A 15,028-nucleotide genomic window follows, 5' to 3' on the forward strand; every position below is an offset into this window, starting at 1 on the left:
TTCGTTTTAAATATGGAACTATTTCATAAAATAGATACGTGAGATCGTCTTTAAAAAAACATACTCATAATATATTTTGCTGTGGTCGATATTTTTTTATTACGAATTATAATTTGCAGTAGCATGTTTTATTCTCAAAAGAAAGATTTATAGGTTAGATTTATCTTCTCGTCTCTTGACCAATTCGAGATTACAAAAATGCCTATGCGATTTGACGAGTTACATTCAATGCTGACTAACTGTCAATTCAAAAGATGATATAAAGTTGATTTTAGTTAATAACGTGTCTCGGTCAAATTAAATTAAATGGGATCCTACAAATGAATTCACGACTAATATGTGCATAAATTTCAATCATCTAAATACTGATGTCACTCATGGACTAGTCTTTGAATTCCTTCGGCTGACTTCAAATCATATTTTGGAACTGATGATTCTTGATTTGGTTTGACAACGAACGGAACTGTTTCGATGTGGTTTTTTATAATATAAATTTCCTTTAACTTTGCTTTAAAGATATATGTTATAAAATTAATTAAATTTCTACTATACTATAAAATATTATAAGAACATTTGTTTTTGTTAAAAAATATGATATCGTGAAATTCATTTAAAATTTACCTGTTCAAATAAGCAAAGAAATTTGAAATAAATGGATAAATTTATCATCTCATTTATCAATCGAATCAGATAATTTGAACATATAATTAAACTGTTTATACATATATATTAAGATCTGAAACTTAAAAATGCTTGGAAAAACTTGAGTTAAAAATAGCAAGAAGCTAAAACTAATAAGCCAAATCGTTCATTTCAACATCAGCCGCAACGCAAATTAGTCCATCCAAACATTGGAATCAGTAAAATCAGTACTGTTATATTAGAAAATGGAAAGCAAAAGCAGTATTATTATATTAGGAAATGGATAGTAATTATTGAGAACATGAGTTTTTTGACAATAAAATCGCTCAACTACCAATTTCATCTGATTCCACTCGATTGTATTATGCTCAGCTCGAAAGCTTGACTTTAAGCTCATCAGCAACCGCAACGATGAACTCTTCGGTGTTTAGATACTGATCTCTCCCAAGCCTACATTTTTATAAAAACGCAATAAGATTTTACATAAATTATAAACTTCGAACTATGAAATATTTAGAAAAAAATTGTCATTTGAGAACTCCCCAATTGGTGACTCACTTGGATCCATGGATTATGAGGGCGAGATCCTTGGTCATCTTTCCAGATTCCACAACACCGACACAAGCTGCTTCTAGTTTCTCCGTGAACTCCAAGAGTTTTGCATTGTCGTCCAGTTTTGCTCTGTAAATATGTGGCTGGTTCATCACTGTTTTCTCTTCTAAGTTCGGTTTTTGATAAATGGGGGATTTTTTTATATTGGAAAATATTAATAGATACCGGTGTGCAAGGCCGCGAGTCCAAGCAAAGATTGAGGCAATGCTATTAGTACTGGTTTCGCCTCCTTTTTGGTGAACCCTGTAGTGGCGTGTAACAGTTCCATGGGCTGCTTCTGCCTCGATGGTCTTGCCATCGGGGCATACCTGAGTCGTGCACAGTAATCTGTTAGAATCTAGAGTGAAAATGAACGGATACAAGTGAGTTTATAAAATTTGGTGGCAGAAAAAGCAGTTGAAGTCATGAACAAAACCATACAATAGAAGCTCCTTAATGAAGGATAGAGGCTCGAAAAAATAGGAATTTTTTATGCAACAAATTCAAAACTGATCCGAGAAAACAATAATGTGCGAACAATCAACAGAAGAGAATTGTAAATGCATACCAGGACAGACGTCATCAGCCCAAGAGATCCAAACCCTGCAAGATAGACGAAAATGTTGTATCGAAACGACTCAAAGCACAAATATAAAAGGAAGATACAAAGTCGAAATAGTGTTGAAATGGGTGATGAGACAAAATAAAAACCAAAAGTTACATCACAATTGATGGACCCCTTCTAGGTAAGAATAATTACTGTCCACTTCAATTGTTGATCACCAGTATCAGAAGCACAATTATGACTTATGCCTAGTGTTGGGATTTCGAAAGTAATCCCTACCTTGTGCTAAGAAATCACTCTGAACATCCCCATCGTAGTTCTTGCAAGCCCATACATAACCTCCTTCGCTCTTCAGAGCATAGGCAACCATATCATCGATGAGACGGTGTTCATACCTGAGTTTATATTGCATTTGAAAATATCGTGGAAGGCTAACAGGGTGAGATTTGAAGAAAACCAGATGCTGGAAATTATAGGTCGAGCGACTCACCAGATTCCTGCTGCCTCGAACTTGGATTTCCATGAAGATTCATAAACTTCTTGAAAGATGTCCTTGAATCTGCACCCAATAAACTTTAATTTGATCAATATCTCTCTCTGAATAAAAACTAAGACAAGCAACTTTTACTCTTTAGGTTGGCAACCCACATGCGTATATTCAAAATTAATCTCAATTCCAACATGAAAAACGAAAGAATGTGATTCAGGAAATCAAATAAACCCACGATAATTTTTATATAGAGAAAAAAGTTCACAAAAACTAAATCCAAGACTTCATACATTGGCTTTCAAAAAATAAGCTTAAACTTAATTAAAAATAAAATATACACAACAGTCATTCTGAAAATAATTGATATGCCAATTATCAATAAAATGTTGTATATACAAAAGAGTTTTTATTTTAATAAATTAAATTTGCACCACAAATTTAATAGAAATAATTATTTTAACAAAAATTTATTAGATATTTACACAGAGCATGTAGTGCTTCATTTAGTAGTATTTTATCATATTTGGCTTATAGAAACCACAAAGCTCTTTTGGCATGACTAAATACAAAATCATAAAATAAGCCACTAGAGATAGTATAAACTTCTAATTTGCAAATCTTCTATTATTTTATTGCCTAGAACGAAATTGCCTCAGTATAACTCTCACCTACAATTCATTTACCACTTTTATTAAATAAGTTGCGCACAAATGATTTTGTATTAGCCACGTGTTCAATTCACTTAGAATGCATTTGGATTGCTGGATTTGAAACGAGAGATTTCTAATCTATGATTTTAAATTCCGACTTGTTTGAATGGACTAAGTCAAGTGAATTTCAAATCCACTCTATATCAAATTAAACATTTCAAAGATGCCATTTGCAATCTTAGTTTATTTGATTTTGTAAAAGGATATTTACATAAATAAATACTATAACTAACATGGAAGGGGGGGGGGGGGGGGGGGGGGGGGGGGGGGGCGAGATGGGTAGGGAAGAAATAAGGTTTCACAATCTTTTCAGGGTATTCCATGCTAATTTAAAAAGCATTCTAATACCCAGAGTAAAATGAAAAATTGTATGATTAAAGTTGTAAGAAACTTATTGTATACCTGCCATCATATTTCTTGAGAATCGTATTCTTAGTGCTAAGATATAGTGGCCACTTTTTCAGGTATGCGGTGTTCATAGAAGCTTCAGCAAACGCATGAATGGACTGCATCCCCAAAAAATAAAATCAGCTGCCAGCATCTTATCAGTTTTATCCAAAAGCTTCACCAGAAAGTTCGGTAAAGAAAAACCTCATCAGTGTTGTACATTGACAGAGCAACTCCACCCGCGCCCGTAAAGTTGAAGACCTCAAATTCTTCCTTCTCATCCTTCCCATCTGGGACTGCATTCGAGTTGATCATTAAGTAACAAACTCCAAGACGCACCCAAAGATTCAAAACAACTTAAGGCACCTTTATCATTTACAAGTAAAATGTTATTTAGGGGACCATACCAAAAACCAATTTGAGCTTTCCGGCTCCTTTAATGACTGTATCAGTTGCTCGGTATTGATCTCCAAAGGCATGTCTCCCAATGCAAATTGGCTTTGTCCATCCTGAGGGTTGCATCAAAATGTTTATACAGTTTTTTTAACAAAACCAATGAAATAACTCTACAAAAGACACAGCTCCTACCTGGGACAAGGCGAGGGACGTTTTTGCACAGGATTGGTTCTCTAAAGACCGTGCCTGTGGGAAAATTGAGTTGAATTGAGGCCATCAAGATCTAAAAAACAAAGCAAATATTCACAAGTACAAAGAAAGTTGATTCACTCACCATTCAAAATGTTCCTAATTGTACCATTTGGACTCTTCCACATGTTCTTTAATCCAAACTCCTTCACACGAGCTTCGTCTGGAAGTTTTGAACATGATATCATCATAATCCACTTTATTAAGAAGTAGGGTAATGGTGGCAGAGATCAAGAAGAGAGCAATGAGCAATCGATAACTTTCAAGCTTACAAACCTGGAGTAATGGTTGCGCACTTAATGGCTACATTGTACCTGCAATTTGAATATACACGGAATGAAAGGGCATTAAAAGAGGGTAAAAGATAAAAGCCCAACCAAAACCATAGCAAGCTCACAGAAGAATGCAAACCGCTGAAAAGTAGCAGGATTACACTTGCCCAGAATTGACGTCTCTACATCAGCTAGTATGGAGACACAAAAATGGCCCATAGAAGTACATCGATGTCTACTTCTTGGATGGTCCATATATATTACATCAAACATAGTGATTATATACTATAACAAAACAAAAAAATTAATTGTTCAAAAATGAATCCAATTTTATATCCTTAACATAATAGATGATTCCTTATTATGTACTCAATTTTGAATCCAAACAACTCTAAACTAGTCCGATGAGCAACTCACGCTCGACCCTAAATTTCATGAACCTAAATATAAGCCTGAAAATTTTTAAATGCGCGATTCGTGCTTCACTCGTTTACAAGCCTAGAAAAAAACATACAGATCACTTACTTGAGAGTAGCTTCTGCACTTTCAACCGTAACTTTATCATCTGTGTCGTCACGGTGAGGAAGACCAAGGTCGAAGTACTTTATGTCCAACTCCAAGAATGGAAAGATCAACTGTTATCAATCAAAACACACGATTAAGCATGCATACTCACTGGTTATTGAAATGAAGCTAGAGAGAACTGGTAATATGATTGAGCTAAAAATCTGATTCATTACATTGTCCTTGATTAGTTTCCAAATCACCCTTGTCATCTCATCTCCTGCACAACATTTATAGATTTTAAGTAAAAAAACAAAAAAAAAAAGTATCAGACTAAGGACCTAAACACAAAACCAGATCATTTCGAGCTCATTTTTAATCACGCATTGAAAAACGAATTCAGTTAAATACGGGCTACCAAATTAAGCAGACACAAGACAATAAAACAGTGCAGAACCACAGATCGATCTGTCACACTCCAGATATTTCACAGTAAAGCAACTTGGGCCCGCAAGATTTCCGTAGGAAATCAGAAAAGATCCGAAGATACTCCAAAAGCAGAGTCCAAAAGAATAGATCTTTCCGAACAACACATGAACACCATTAATCAAAATATACCAAAATAGACAGAATCAAGAACAACAAGGAGATCTGTACAAGCATTTTCTATCGTAAAGACAAATAAACAGATCGTAAAAAAAAGAGAAAGAATCCTGAATCTGACCGTCCATTTCAACGATGGGGTTTGCCACCTTGATCTTTTCGAACGCCATGCCGATTCTCTTGGTTTTTTCTTTGTCTCTTCTACTTCAAAATTCAGTCTTTTCAGAAGACGGGAATGAGAAGTCTTTGAAAACTCGGCGTTAGTTTTCCCTGTCTTTTTTACAAATAGTTAGGTGGGGGTTGGCAGGGTCAAATCATTCGTTGGATCATGGTCGTGACATTCTATATTTCACTAAATAAATACTTGGCAACCAATGACAATCCTAGGTTAGTCTCATTTTTCATTGGCCCAAAAAACCATTAGGTTCCATTTTCGACAATTTCGATAACCATATGTAGAATGTTAAAACAATGTTCCTGTTCCTCCAATCAACAAAACCCTAGAGTAAACACTCTCTAGCCGCAACACACTAAAATTGAATTGACCAATTTCAAGTTAGAAGGAATGTCCGAATTGGCCATCACTTTTGCAGGGTCAAAAATGGTCAAACTCGAATCACTTATTTTACGGGGTGGGGCAGATCAAATAAGAGGACGTAGTCAATTTTGAGTATAAATTGACGAGTTGATTACGTCGATAAATTATCAACTCAACTCATCTATTTTATGCGACAGAGTGGACATAACCCTCTCTGTAAATTGAAGAAAAGGAAGCTAATGAGAATGTTGAATAACTCAAAGAAACGATCTTAGAGGATGCTTACATTGCCACGGGAAGAACAGAGGCAAAATAGACTCCAATGCAACCCAAATAATTTGTATTAAAATTATATCTAACATAGAGTATTTTATCATATTAAATTGGTTATATATATCTTTGTTTTTATTATTATTCAATTAAATAATTTTAATCAATCGAATTAAACATATTATTATTTATCTATAACTACTATATATATCATATTTAATTATTTTAATAATCACGCAATAAATTATCCGAAACAATCCTATCTCCGAAACTAAACGTAACCTTACTGCAACAGTCCTCGACATAAAAATCCTTACCACAAAAATTGATACGCGAATATAACATAAAAAATGAGAAAACCAAATTAAAATCAAAACAAAGTACCGTCGTTCTCCTTTAAAACAAATAGATCATAAACAATTTCAGTGGATAAATATAACATGGCTTCCAAAAATGATTATATCAGGGTTGAAGATTTTTATTGGATCGAATGGCCAATACATTGAGCATTATTTGAACCACAACATCATGCACGAACTCCTCATAATGCATCCCATCCGCAGCACAATCCGCCCCGCACAAATCACTCAACAAACGCAGGTCCAGCAGGAACATCGGCCCCCCCGATTGCTGCAAGATCTTGCTTCCTCTGAGCGCATCATCGTACATTCTGCGCACATAATCAGTCAACCTGGCCCTTTTCAACTCCGTATTCAACTTGGAGTTCACTAGAGTCGGCATCCCCAGCCAAAACACAGGCATCCCACCTTCCAAAAAACCTGAATTGGAGTCCCGCAAAGCCTCCAACTTAAGACCGTAATCCGGCGCTTTATTTACGTACAACATCTCCCATATGCCAGCCCCCATAATGATCAAATCCGGGTACCTTTTGGTCTTGTTAAAATCCAAAATTAATTCTTTCAAATCTGAAACGAAAGGTCGCCACAAGAAATCCATCTTCAGTCCAATATCATCGACAGTTTTTACGTAATTGCCGTGCTGGTAAATGAAGTCTACTTTCACTCGATTGATTTCCTCGTATCCTACGAATACTTCTAACAAAGAAATGTATGTTAACCTACACTCAGAATCCCCGGCCACCACTATCCACGACCCGTTTATCAAGGCCGATGCTTCGGACTTCTGGACTCTGTGAAACCCGCATTCGGAAACCCGGTTAGATTGGATCCACTCCCAAGAATATTTCTTGTCTTTACAAGCTCCTGCCTTTCGACACTCACTTGCAGAAGATTTATACCTAATACTGTGCAGAAAAGAAACGCAGGTGTCACGATGTAGAGGAGATGCAACAGCTGGGACATGTATTGAGCCCGAAGAATTCGTGGGGATTAAATCAGAAACGGAAGGGGAAGGAACAGGTTTGTCCGAAGAACTCGTGGGAAAATTATAGGAAACAGAAGGGAAATATGGGATTAAATTTATCGTAGCAACGACGATAAAGAAGATTGCGCAGCTTGAGATGAGTATTTTCTCGAGACTAAATTGCCAATCCGTGGCTCCCATTGGCTGAAAATAATTCCCAAGTTAATCTATCAATTTATTTATTTCTTCACAATTTAGATGCAAAGATTGCTTAAACTATGGTCACATGGAGAAGAAATTTGGATGGTGATTAGGGGTGGAGGCGTGGAGCAGAAAATTTTACTGGTTCGGATTAATGGCATCTCTACAAAAAAATTTACTGATATGTTCCATATATTTATGTTTGTATGTGTTTTCAGGTAGTTTTTAAAGTGAAAATAAAACGAGTAGTTTTTTTTCTCTTTTTCTTACAAATAAAGAACTATAAATTTGTATATATATTTTTTACGTTTGTCTATTTATAACTATTAATTATACAAATCATATGAAAAAAGTATTAGGTTCATTATATATGCATATGGAAATCATTTGTCACATTATGCATGCACCAAAAAACCTACTTAGAAAAATCATACCAAAATAACTCATAATAGGAATTACAGGGAAAATCATATCTATTTATATTTGAACTCTTACGAATTAAATCAAAACATTTTTCCTAAACAGTTCTATAAATAGCTCAAAAAAAATTCAAAATACACGCACATGTTTAATGCATACAAAAAATTCTACCAGAATAAGCACAAATTAACTACAAAAATATGCTAAATATTTGATCTTAAACTCTTACATTAATTAGAATCTGCTAATTTTAGAAATTGCGGGAGAATAAAATTAAAACACACCCAAATTGCAAAATTTCCTTTACACGATATCAAAAACTACTTATAATACATATATAGATATAGAGAAGGTTTCAAACTACTCTTAGTACATGCTTGGTAGGAGAGAATGACGTGAAAATATGGTAATGCTCGTTCCATTAATGTGAAAGGCTATTTTTATCTTATTCTATTTATTCATACCAATAATGCCTTTTTAGAATATTACCCTATATGCATCTAATTAGGTCATCATCGATATACTGAACTTAAATAAGGAAGGAATGAAATCGACTTTCAAATGTAATGAGAATATGAATGGAATGATATGTTTATTTCATTCAAATGATTGATACAAAAAATTAATCATAAATTAAATAAATTGTCAAATAATTTCTTAGTTATATTTCAAATAACTCAAAAATAATAATTATTATTATAATCAAACTATATTATTTTTATTTTTTTAAAAAAATGCATAAAAATCAGTGCAGAAACTTTCGACAATCACAATCATGCAAATCAAAACAATGAGCGGGATTCACTCGTTGCAGTGTCGATGCTCCGGCTGCCATGGGCTATTAGTTTTTTTTTGCCAAGAGATTTGTTTTTCATGCATTATATACAACTTTCATGTTGAAGATTTTTCTGAATGCATTATATATAACTATCTTCTTTTTTATTATAATATAATAAATATTAATTTATTTTTTTTATAATTTAAATCAGTAAAATAATCTTGAAAAGTAAAATGTGCAACTAGTTGAATTTTAATAACAATATTGGACTTAAAATGTCATTTAATCGAAAGAATAAAGTTGAGTTTCTAGCTTATCATATATCGATTAAGTTATTTTCAATAGTTCATGTACCAATTTGATAATTTATTAATAATTTGAGTACCAAATTGTTTCTACTCTATTTAAGGTATAATATTAAAGTTTTAAAAAGTAAATCCTAATTATAAATATAATTAGTTTTTCACAATATGATATTGATATGTTGGAATTCGGGAAAATGTTCAACACAAAAAATTGCTCTTTGTTTAATTATAATTGTGAAACCCAAAAAATATATCATTAATTTTATTAGTTCACTAAAATAATCTGAATAAGTAAATCATGAACTTGAGTAGCCACAAATATGAATGTAATAATAATGAAAATTAGTGTATAGTTGAATTGAGATAAATTATCCACTTTTAGCCTACTTCCATATTTTAGAATAAAAAAATCCATATTTTATTATTATTAGTAAATCATCAGAAATTAACCCATTATTTTCTTAGTAATTAAATATTGGAAATGAGAAAAATAAGAGAGATGGGTTGACCCAATTGGGCCACAAAACAAAAAACAGGCAAACCAAACCAATCGGCCCAAAGAAAAAATTCAGCCGTCTCCCATGAATTTGGAGCTTCTATAAGATAAGGGACGACGATCACTACTGGGTTATGTTCTTCGATCCATGTTGGACTTTTGGTCAGTTGAATTGATTGAAATAGGGAAGATAAGATATGTAATTGCTAGCTAGGACCAATTTCAAATTGAAATGAAACTAGATTGTCCTAAAGTTACGAGATTTGGGGATTTTGAATGGGCATAGATTGGTTCCTTGTTTGATTTTGTAACAACTCAGTGCATAGAAGACGAAGGAAACTTTTTTAAATGATGGATTTTTGTGGAGTTGATAGATTTTTATTGACTTTTATGGAATCTCATAGAATTGTAAAACAAATTTCATAGACTCTTATAGATTTTTTTTCAAGATTTTTGTAGACTTTTGTAAATTTTTTCATAGAATTATGAGAATTTTGTTGTTTATAATTGTGATTTATTTTTTATTAATTTTTTAAAAATAATTATGGACATAGATAACCTCTTCAATTTTAAATTATTTTTTTATTTATGAATTTAAATGAATTTTACTTACTTAAAAGTTAAATCAATTTAATTTGTGAAAAACGACAAATGAACAATCCAATTTATTGAAATCAAAATTTCAATTCTTTATGTCAATTCAACATATTAATGAATAATATTTTTATAAGTTCATAATAAAATTTTATTAAAAGAACAATCAAAATAATGAGTAGTCTTTTATAAAAAAAAAATATAATCATTACTGACAATTTGATCAACATCGTTCTACATTCCATTGGCTATGATATCCCTCCATGCATTAGCATTTGCTCGTTATTGTTTTTGAGTAATAAATAACTGATCAAAGTCGTCACCTTCATAAACTTGTGCTGATGAAGACAATTAAGCTTCATTATCTAGTTCAATTTGAAATTCATCAAATTGACACTTCTTTCAAAGAAAATTGTGTAATATAGCACATGTCAATACAAGCACTGTTAGGGGTGGGAAAAAATACCGAATTTTTGGTATACCGAGATTACCATAACAAAAAAATATTGAATTTATCGAATTTTAAGTATACCGAAGATTTCGATACGGTACGATAACAATACCGAATTTTTCGGTACGGTAACGATATCCAATTTGAAAATTTTTGTATATATCGAAATACCGGAAAAATATACAAAATTTTAAAATATATAATATTTTAAAACAATAAATTATAATTTTTTTAAAATGTAAGTTTTTTTGGTTCGGTATACCGAAAATTTTGGTATAGTATCGGTATGAATTTGCTTATACAATAATTTAATATATAGATTAACTAAAATTAAAGAAAATAATTAAAAATAAAATGTTATATAATAATTAATAAAAAATTTAAATTTTAATTAAGTTTTTAAAAAGTACAAATAAAAGAAAAAATAAATAGATGAGAAAAGAATGAAAGTTTGTATTGAATTTGGGAGATTTCTCAATTAAATGTACGTCCAAATCTTTATGTTGAATCAAAGACTTTTGTTGACATTTTATTGTTGTACCTTAGGCTATAATTCTTGTACTTAATAGAATTACATAGAGTCATTAAAAGTCTATTGACATTTTGAATACCTATAAACTTTTGTAGAGTTTTTAAAAGTCAAGTTTGAATACCACATGAATTTTTAAAATTCTACAAAAGTTTACATTGAATATCACTAAACTTTTATGGAGTATATAAAAGTTTAGTTTGAATACCTCTAGACTTTTAAACTTCACAAAAATCATTAAAAATTTATAACCAATACACCCCTTGAACACTCATGTCCCAAATTATTCACTGTTTTGTGATCATGTCGGATTTGGTACTGGGTTTCATTCGGGTTGAACACTTATGTATCAAAAGGCAGTTGATCAAACTCGTGTCAGGCATTGCACTCTGAAAATTCTTGTGATATTTCTATTTTACGTAAGCCGAATTATGGAGATTTATATCAAGTAAACAGTGGCAGGGCATGTCTAGAGCACTCAAAAACTCCCGATACCGGGCCAACGCCTGGCCACTGTGCCACTTCTGCCTCCACCTCCGCTGTCTCTGCCAGAATCCCCACTTTCCTCTCGGAATTAATTCCGACCTCCTCATCCATTCAAGCTCAAATCATCCAACTCACTACCCTCTTCAAAACCCATCTCAAAGAGAACCCCACCAGCCTCTCTCCTAATGAACTCGTTCACTTTATGAAGACCACCACCCCATGCTCAGCCACCTTGACTTCTACCTCTTCCGTTATACCGCCACGCTTGACTCTTTCCGTCATGACCATTCCACTTTCGAGTACATGGCCCGCTCCCTTGTTTATGGGAGGATGATCAGGGATATGGTGTACCCAAATATGGTTACCTTTAGTACCTTAATTAGTGGGTACTGTAGGAGTAATAAGTTTGCATTAGCATCAGATGTGTTCCAAGAAATGAAAGATAAAGGTTGTCTACCAACGTGGTTAGTTTTAATACTTTGATCAAAGGATTCTTTCAGGATGGAAAGACCGCGGAGACGATAGGAATGGCACATGAAATGATCGATTTTGGGTGCAAGTTTTCGTGTGCGACTTGTGTGATCTTAATTGATGGACTTTGTAGGCAAGAAAAGATTGTGGAAGCATCTGATTTGATGATTGACTTTTTGAGGGAGGGAGTGCTGCCACATGGGTTCGATTATCTCATGTTAATCGAGAAACTTTGCAAGGAGGGAAATGTAGGACGAGCGTTTGAATTGTTATATGAGTTCTGGAGGCAAGGTTACAAGCCGAGCTTGTTCGCATTCACTACTTTAATTGAAGTCTTATGTGTTGTTGGAAAGACTGATGAATCAGTGAAGTTGGTAAGAAAGATGCTTAAAGAGAATATGTTCCGGACACCGTGACGTTTAATTGCCTGCTTTCTCATTTGCGTGATTCGCTAAAAACTTTGGAAGCAAACAAGTTGAGATTGTTGACTTCTCACAAGGGCTTGCATCAAGATGGTATGATGTATAGGCTATTGATTTCTGGTTACTCGAAGGAGGGTAGAAGAGAAGAGGGGGAATCTCTGGTGAATGTGATGTTGGATATATAGAGGTTTTGTACCTGATATCGCTACTTACAATAGGTTGATGGCTGGTCTTGCTAAAGCAAGATGATATATATCTTTTGCAAGAAACGGCAGTGTGTGTGGAATGAACTGCTGAAAGGTGTAGAGAATTGTCTATCCAACTTTTTTTTTAATCACTATGAATTCTATATTTATTTGCTGGTCCATAAGGTTTACGTGGATTCACATTATTAAGGAAAGAGTGACCAATTGTTTCTGCTTTTGAAAATTGCTTTCGATTTTTTTCCCCAAAATACTTAAAATCTCGGCTGATATCGTATCTTTATTTAAGGATGTAATCTAGTCGAGTCGAGCCAAATTCTTGAATGTTTGAGCTTGACTTGTTTATAATCGAGCCGAGCTCGAGCTTTATTTAACAAATATATTCATGACTCACGAGCTTATTCAAGCTTTTATCGAACATAAACGAGCTCAATAAATATGAATTGTACATTTAAATATTCATTAAATTTATTAAAAGATAAATTATACATTTAGAAAAAAATATAATATTCTTGTTAAAATTTGTCAAATTATTATAATAAATAAATTTAATATATTTTTCTATATAATTCATAATTAATGTGTTAAATCAATAAATTAAATATTTGAAAGGAATAGTGTTCGACAGATGTGTATAAATATATCAAAAGTAGTGTAAAATCGTAAATTTGTGTTTTATCAGAATTGAATGTTGTGTCAAATGTTACAACATTTAAGACAACATGCAGCGGAATATTAAAGTTTGTAACACAAATTCACTTTAAGTAAATAGATGGACGAGATTAAATATGCACAAGTATAAATACTTGTGTGGTGCCTTATGGCAAAAATTAATCACTAGAAAATCAAATCAATTACAAAAACCTATTACTAGTGATTATGACAAAAATCAATTTTCTCAACAAGTTGAGAAAATAAACGCTTTCTAAAATAACTAACAATACTAAAACATCAACTAAGAAAGCAAAAACGTGATGCCAAAAAGAGGAGCCACGAAAACGATCTTCAGCCAACTTCGCTACGGATGTTGTCTGCAGATGTCCTTAACATTCAATGCAACACGCGATCACCACTCTTCAAAACAGCACGATCATTGATGACTTAATTATCTGATATTCACGGCGTGCACAAGTGCGTATATGTGTATTTGTATGTCGAGTGAGCGAGAGCTTCTTAGTTCCCTTGAACTCTTATTTATAGATGTAGACTTTTATTCTTCAAGGAAACCTAGTGCACAAGGAAAATAAGAGTTTAATTAGAAATAAACTCTTAATATCATATCTCATTAAAATCATTATCATAAATAGCATATCTAAAATATATTTTCTTAATTATCTCATTATCTTAGAAATGCAAAATCTCACAAGATATTATATGAAATCAAATAAACAAAGAAAAGATATTGTTATGGAAATAATTTAAATCAAAACATTAATTTAATTCGGAAATATTGTTTCCCTTCAATATCAAAATTATTATTTTTCATCTAAGATATTACTTATGAATTTACTAACGAACATGTTCACGAGCTAACGAGTCGAATATTGTAGAGCTTGAACTTGGTTCGTTTATCTTAACGAGCCTCATTAAACGAGCTCAAACGAGCTTTTATCGAATCGAGCTTCGAATAACTCACGAATGGTTTGGTTCATTTGCATCCATATCTTTATACCCTTCAAAAAAGTATAAAAATATTAATAAAAATTTTTATCTCCTAGAGTGGGGATTCAAATGAGAGTAGGTCTATTGTGAGACGGTCTCACGAATCTTTATCGGTGAGACGAGTCAATTCTACCGATATTCACAATAAAAAGTAATACTCTTAGCATAAAAAGTAATAATTTTTCTTGGAAGACCCAAATAAGAGACTCGTATCACAAAATACAACCTGGTAGACCGTCTTTGTGTTTTTGACTTTTTAAGTGGACCCATACTTGCTATGTGAATGGCAATGCAGTTATGTCATACGCATATGCTACAAGTCGTTCAATTTGAATACTTTATATATCTTATATGTTATAATTAATCAGGTAAGGTATAGCAAATTCGAATAATAATAATTTTTTATAAAGACTAAATTTTATTTCCACGAAAATAAATAAAGAAAAAAGCCATATTCGTAAATGCAATAG

At 32.7% G+C, this 15,028-nt stretch overlaps 2 protein-coding genes and 1 pseudogene across 2 annotated transcripts; 1 reads left to right on the forward strand and 2 right to left on the reverse strand.

Annotated features, from left to right (window-relative positions):
• Positions 1-768: 768 nt before the first annotated feature.
• Positions 769-5,681, reverse strand: LOC142546554 (isocitrate dehydrogenase [NADP]). Its single transcript, XM_075654324.1, has 15 exons — positions 5,531-5,681; positions 5,043-5,086; positions 4,828-4,937; positions 4,307-4,344; positions 4,116-4,193; positions 3,974-4,027; positions 3,793-3,894; positions 3,590-3,681; positions 3,401-3,504; positions 2,289-2,357; positions 2,078-2,193; positions 1,802-1,836; positions 1,420-1,562; positions 1,201-1,323; positions 769-1,092 (listed from the first exon to the last, which is right to left on the reverse strand). The coding sequence occupies exons 1-15, from the start codon at positions 5,577-5,579 to the stop codon at positions 1,011-1,013; spliced, it is 1,239 nt and encodes a 412-aa protein (XP_075510439.1). The 5' UTR covers positions 5,580-5,681; the 3' UTR covers positions 769-1,010.
• Positions 5,682-6,679: 998 nt separating this feature from the next.
• LOC142544124 (protein ALTERED XYLOGLUCAN 9-like) lies at positions 6,680-7,741 on the reverse strand. The gene has a single exon (XM_075651199.1). It carries the CDS (start codon positions 7,739-7,741, stop codon positions 6,680-6,682), a length of 1,062 nt encoding a protein of 353 aa, XP_075507314.1.
• A 3,867-nt stretch (positions 7,742-11,608) lies between these two features.
• Positions 11,609-13,008, forward strand: LOC142544770 (uncharacterized; annotated as a pseudogene).
• Positions 13,009-15,028: the final 2,020 nt, after the last annotated feature.

Source organism: Primulina tabacum, chromosome 5 (genome assembly GCF_025594145.1).
Source record: "Primulina tabacum isolate GXHZ01 chromosome 5, ASM2559414v2, whole genome shotgun sequence".
NCBI lineage: Eukaryota > Viridiplantae > Streptophyta > Magnoliopsida > Lamiales > Gesneriaceae > Primulina > Primulina tabacum.

Coding starts and splice junctions, on each gene's coding strand:
- LOC142546554 (XM_075654324.1), bottom strand. CDS start 5,579: ATGGCGTTCGAAAAGATCAAGGTGGCAAACCCCATCGTTGAAATGGAC. Junction 4,938..5,042: donor GGAAACTAATCAAGGACAAT/GTAATGAATCAG, acceptor GATTGATAACAG/TTGATCTTTCCATTCTTGGA. Junction 4,028..4,115: donor AATTAGGAACATTTTGAATG/GTGAGTGAATCA, acceptor ATTTTCCCACAG/GCACGGTCTTTAGAGAACCA.
- LOC142544124 (XM_075651199.1), bottom strand. CDS start 7,741: ATGGGAGCCACGGATTGGCAATTTAGTCTCGAGAAAATACTCATCTCA.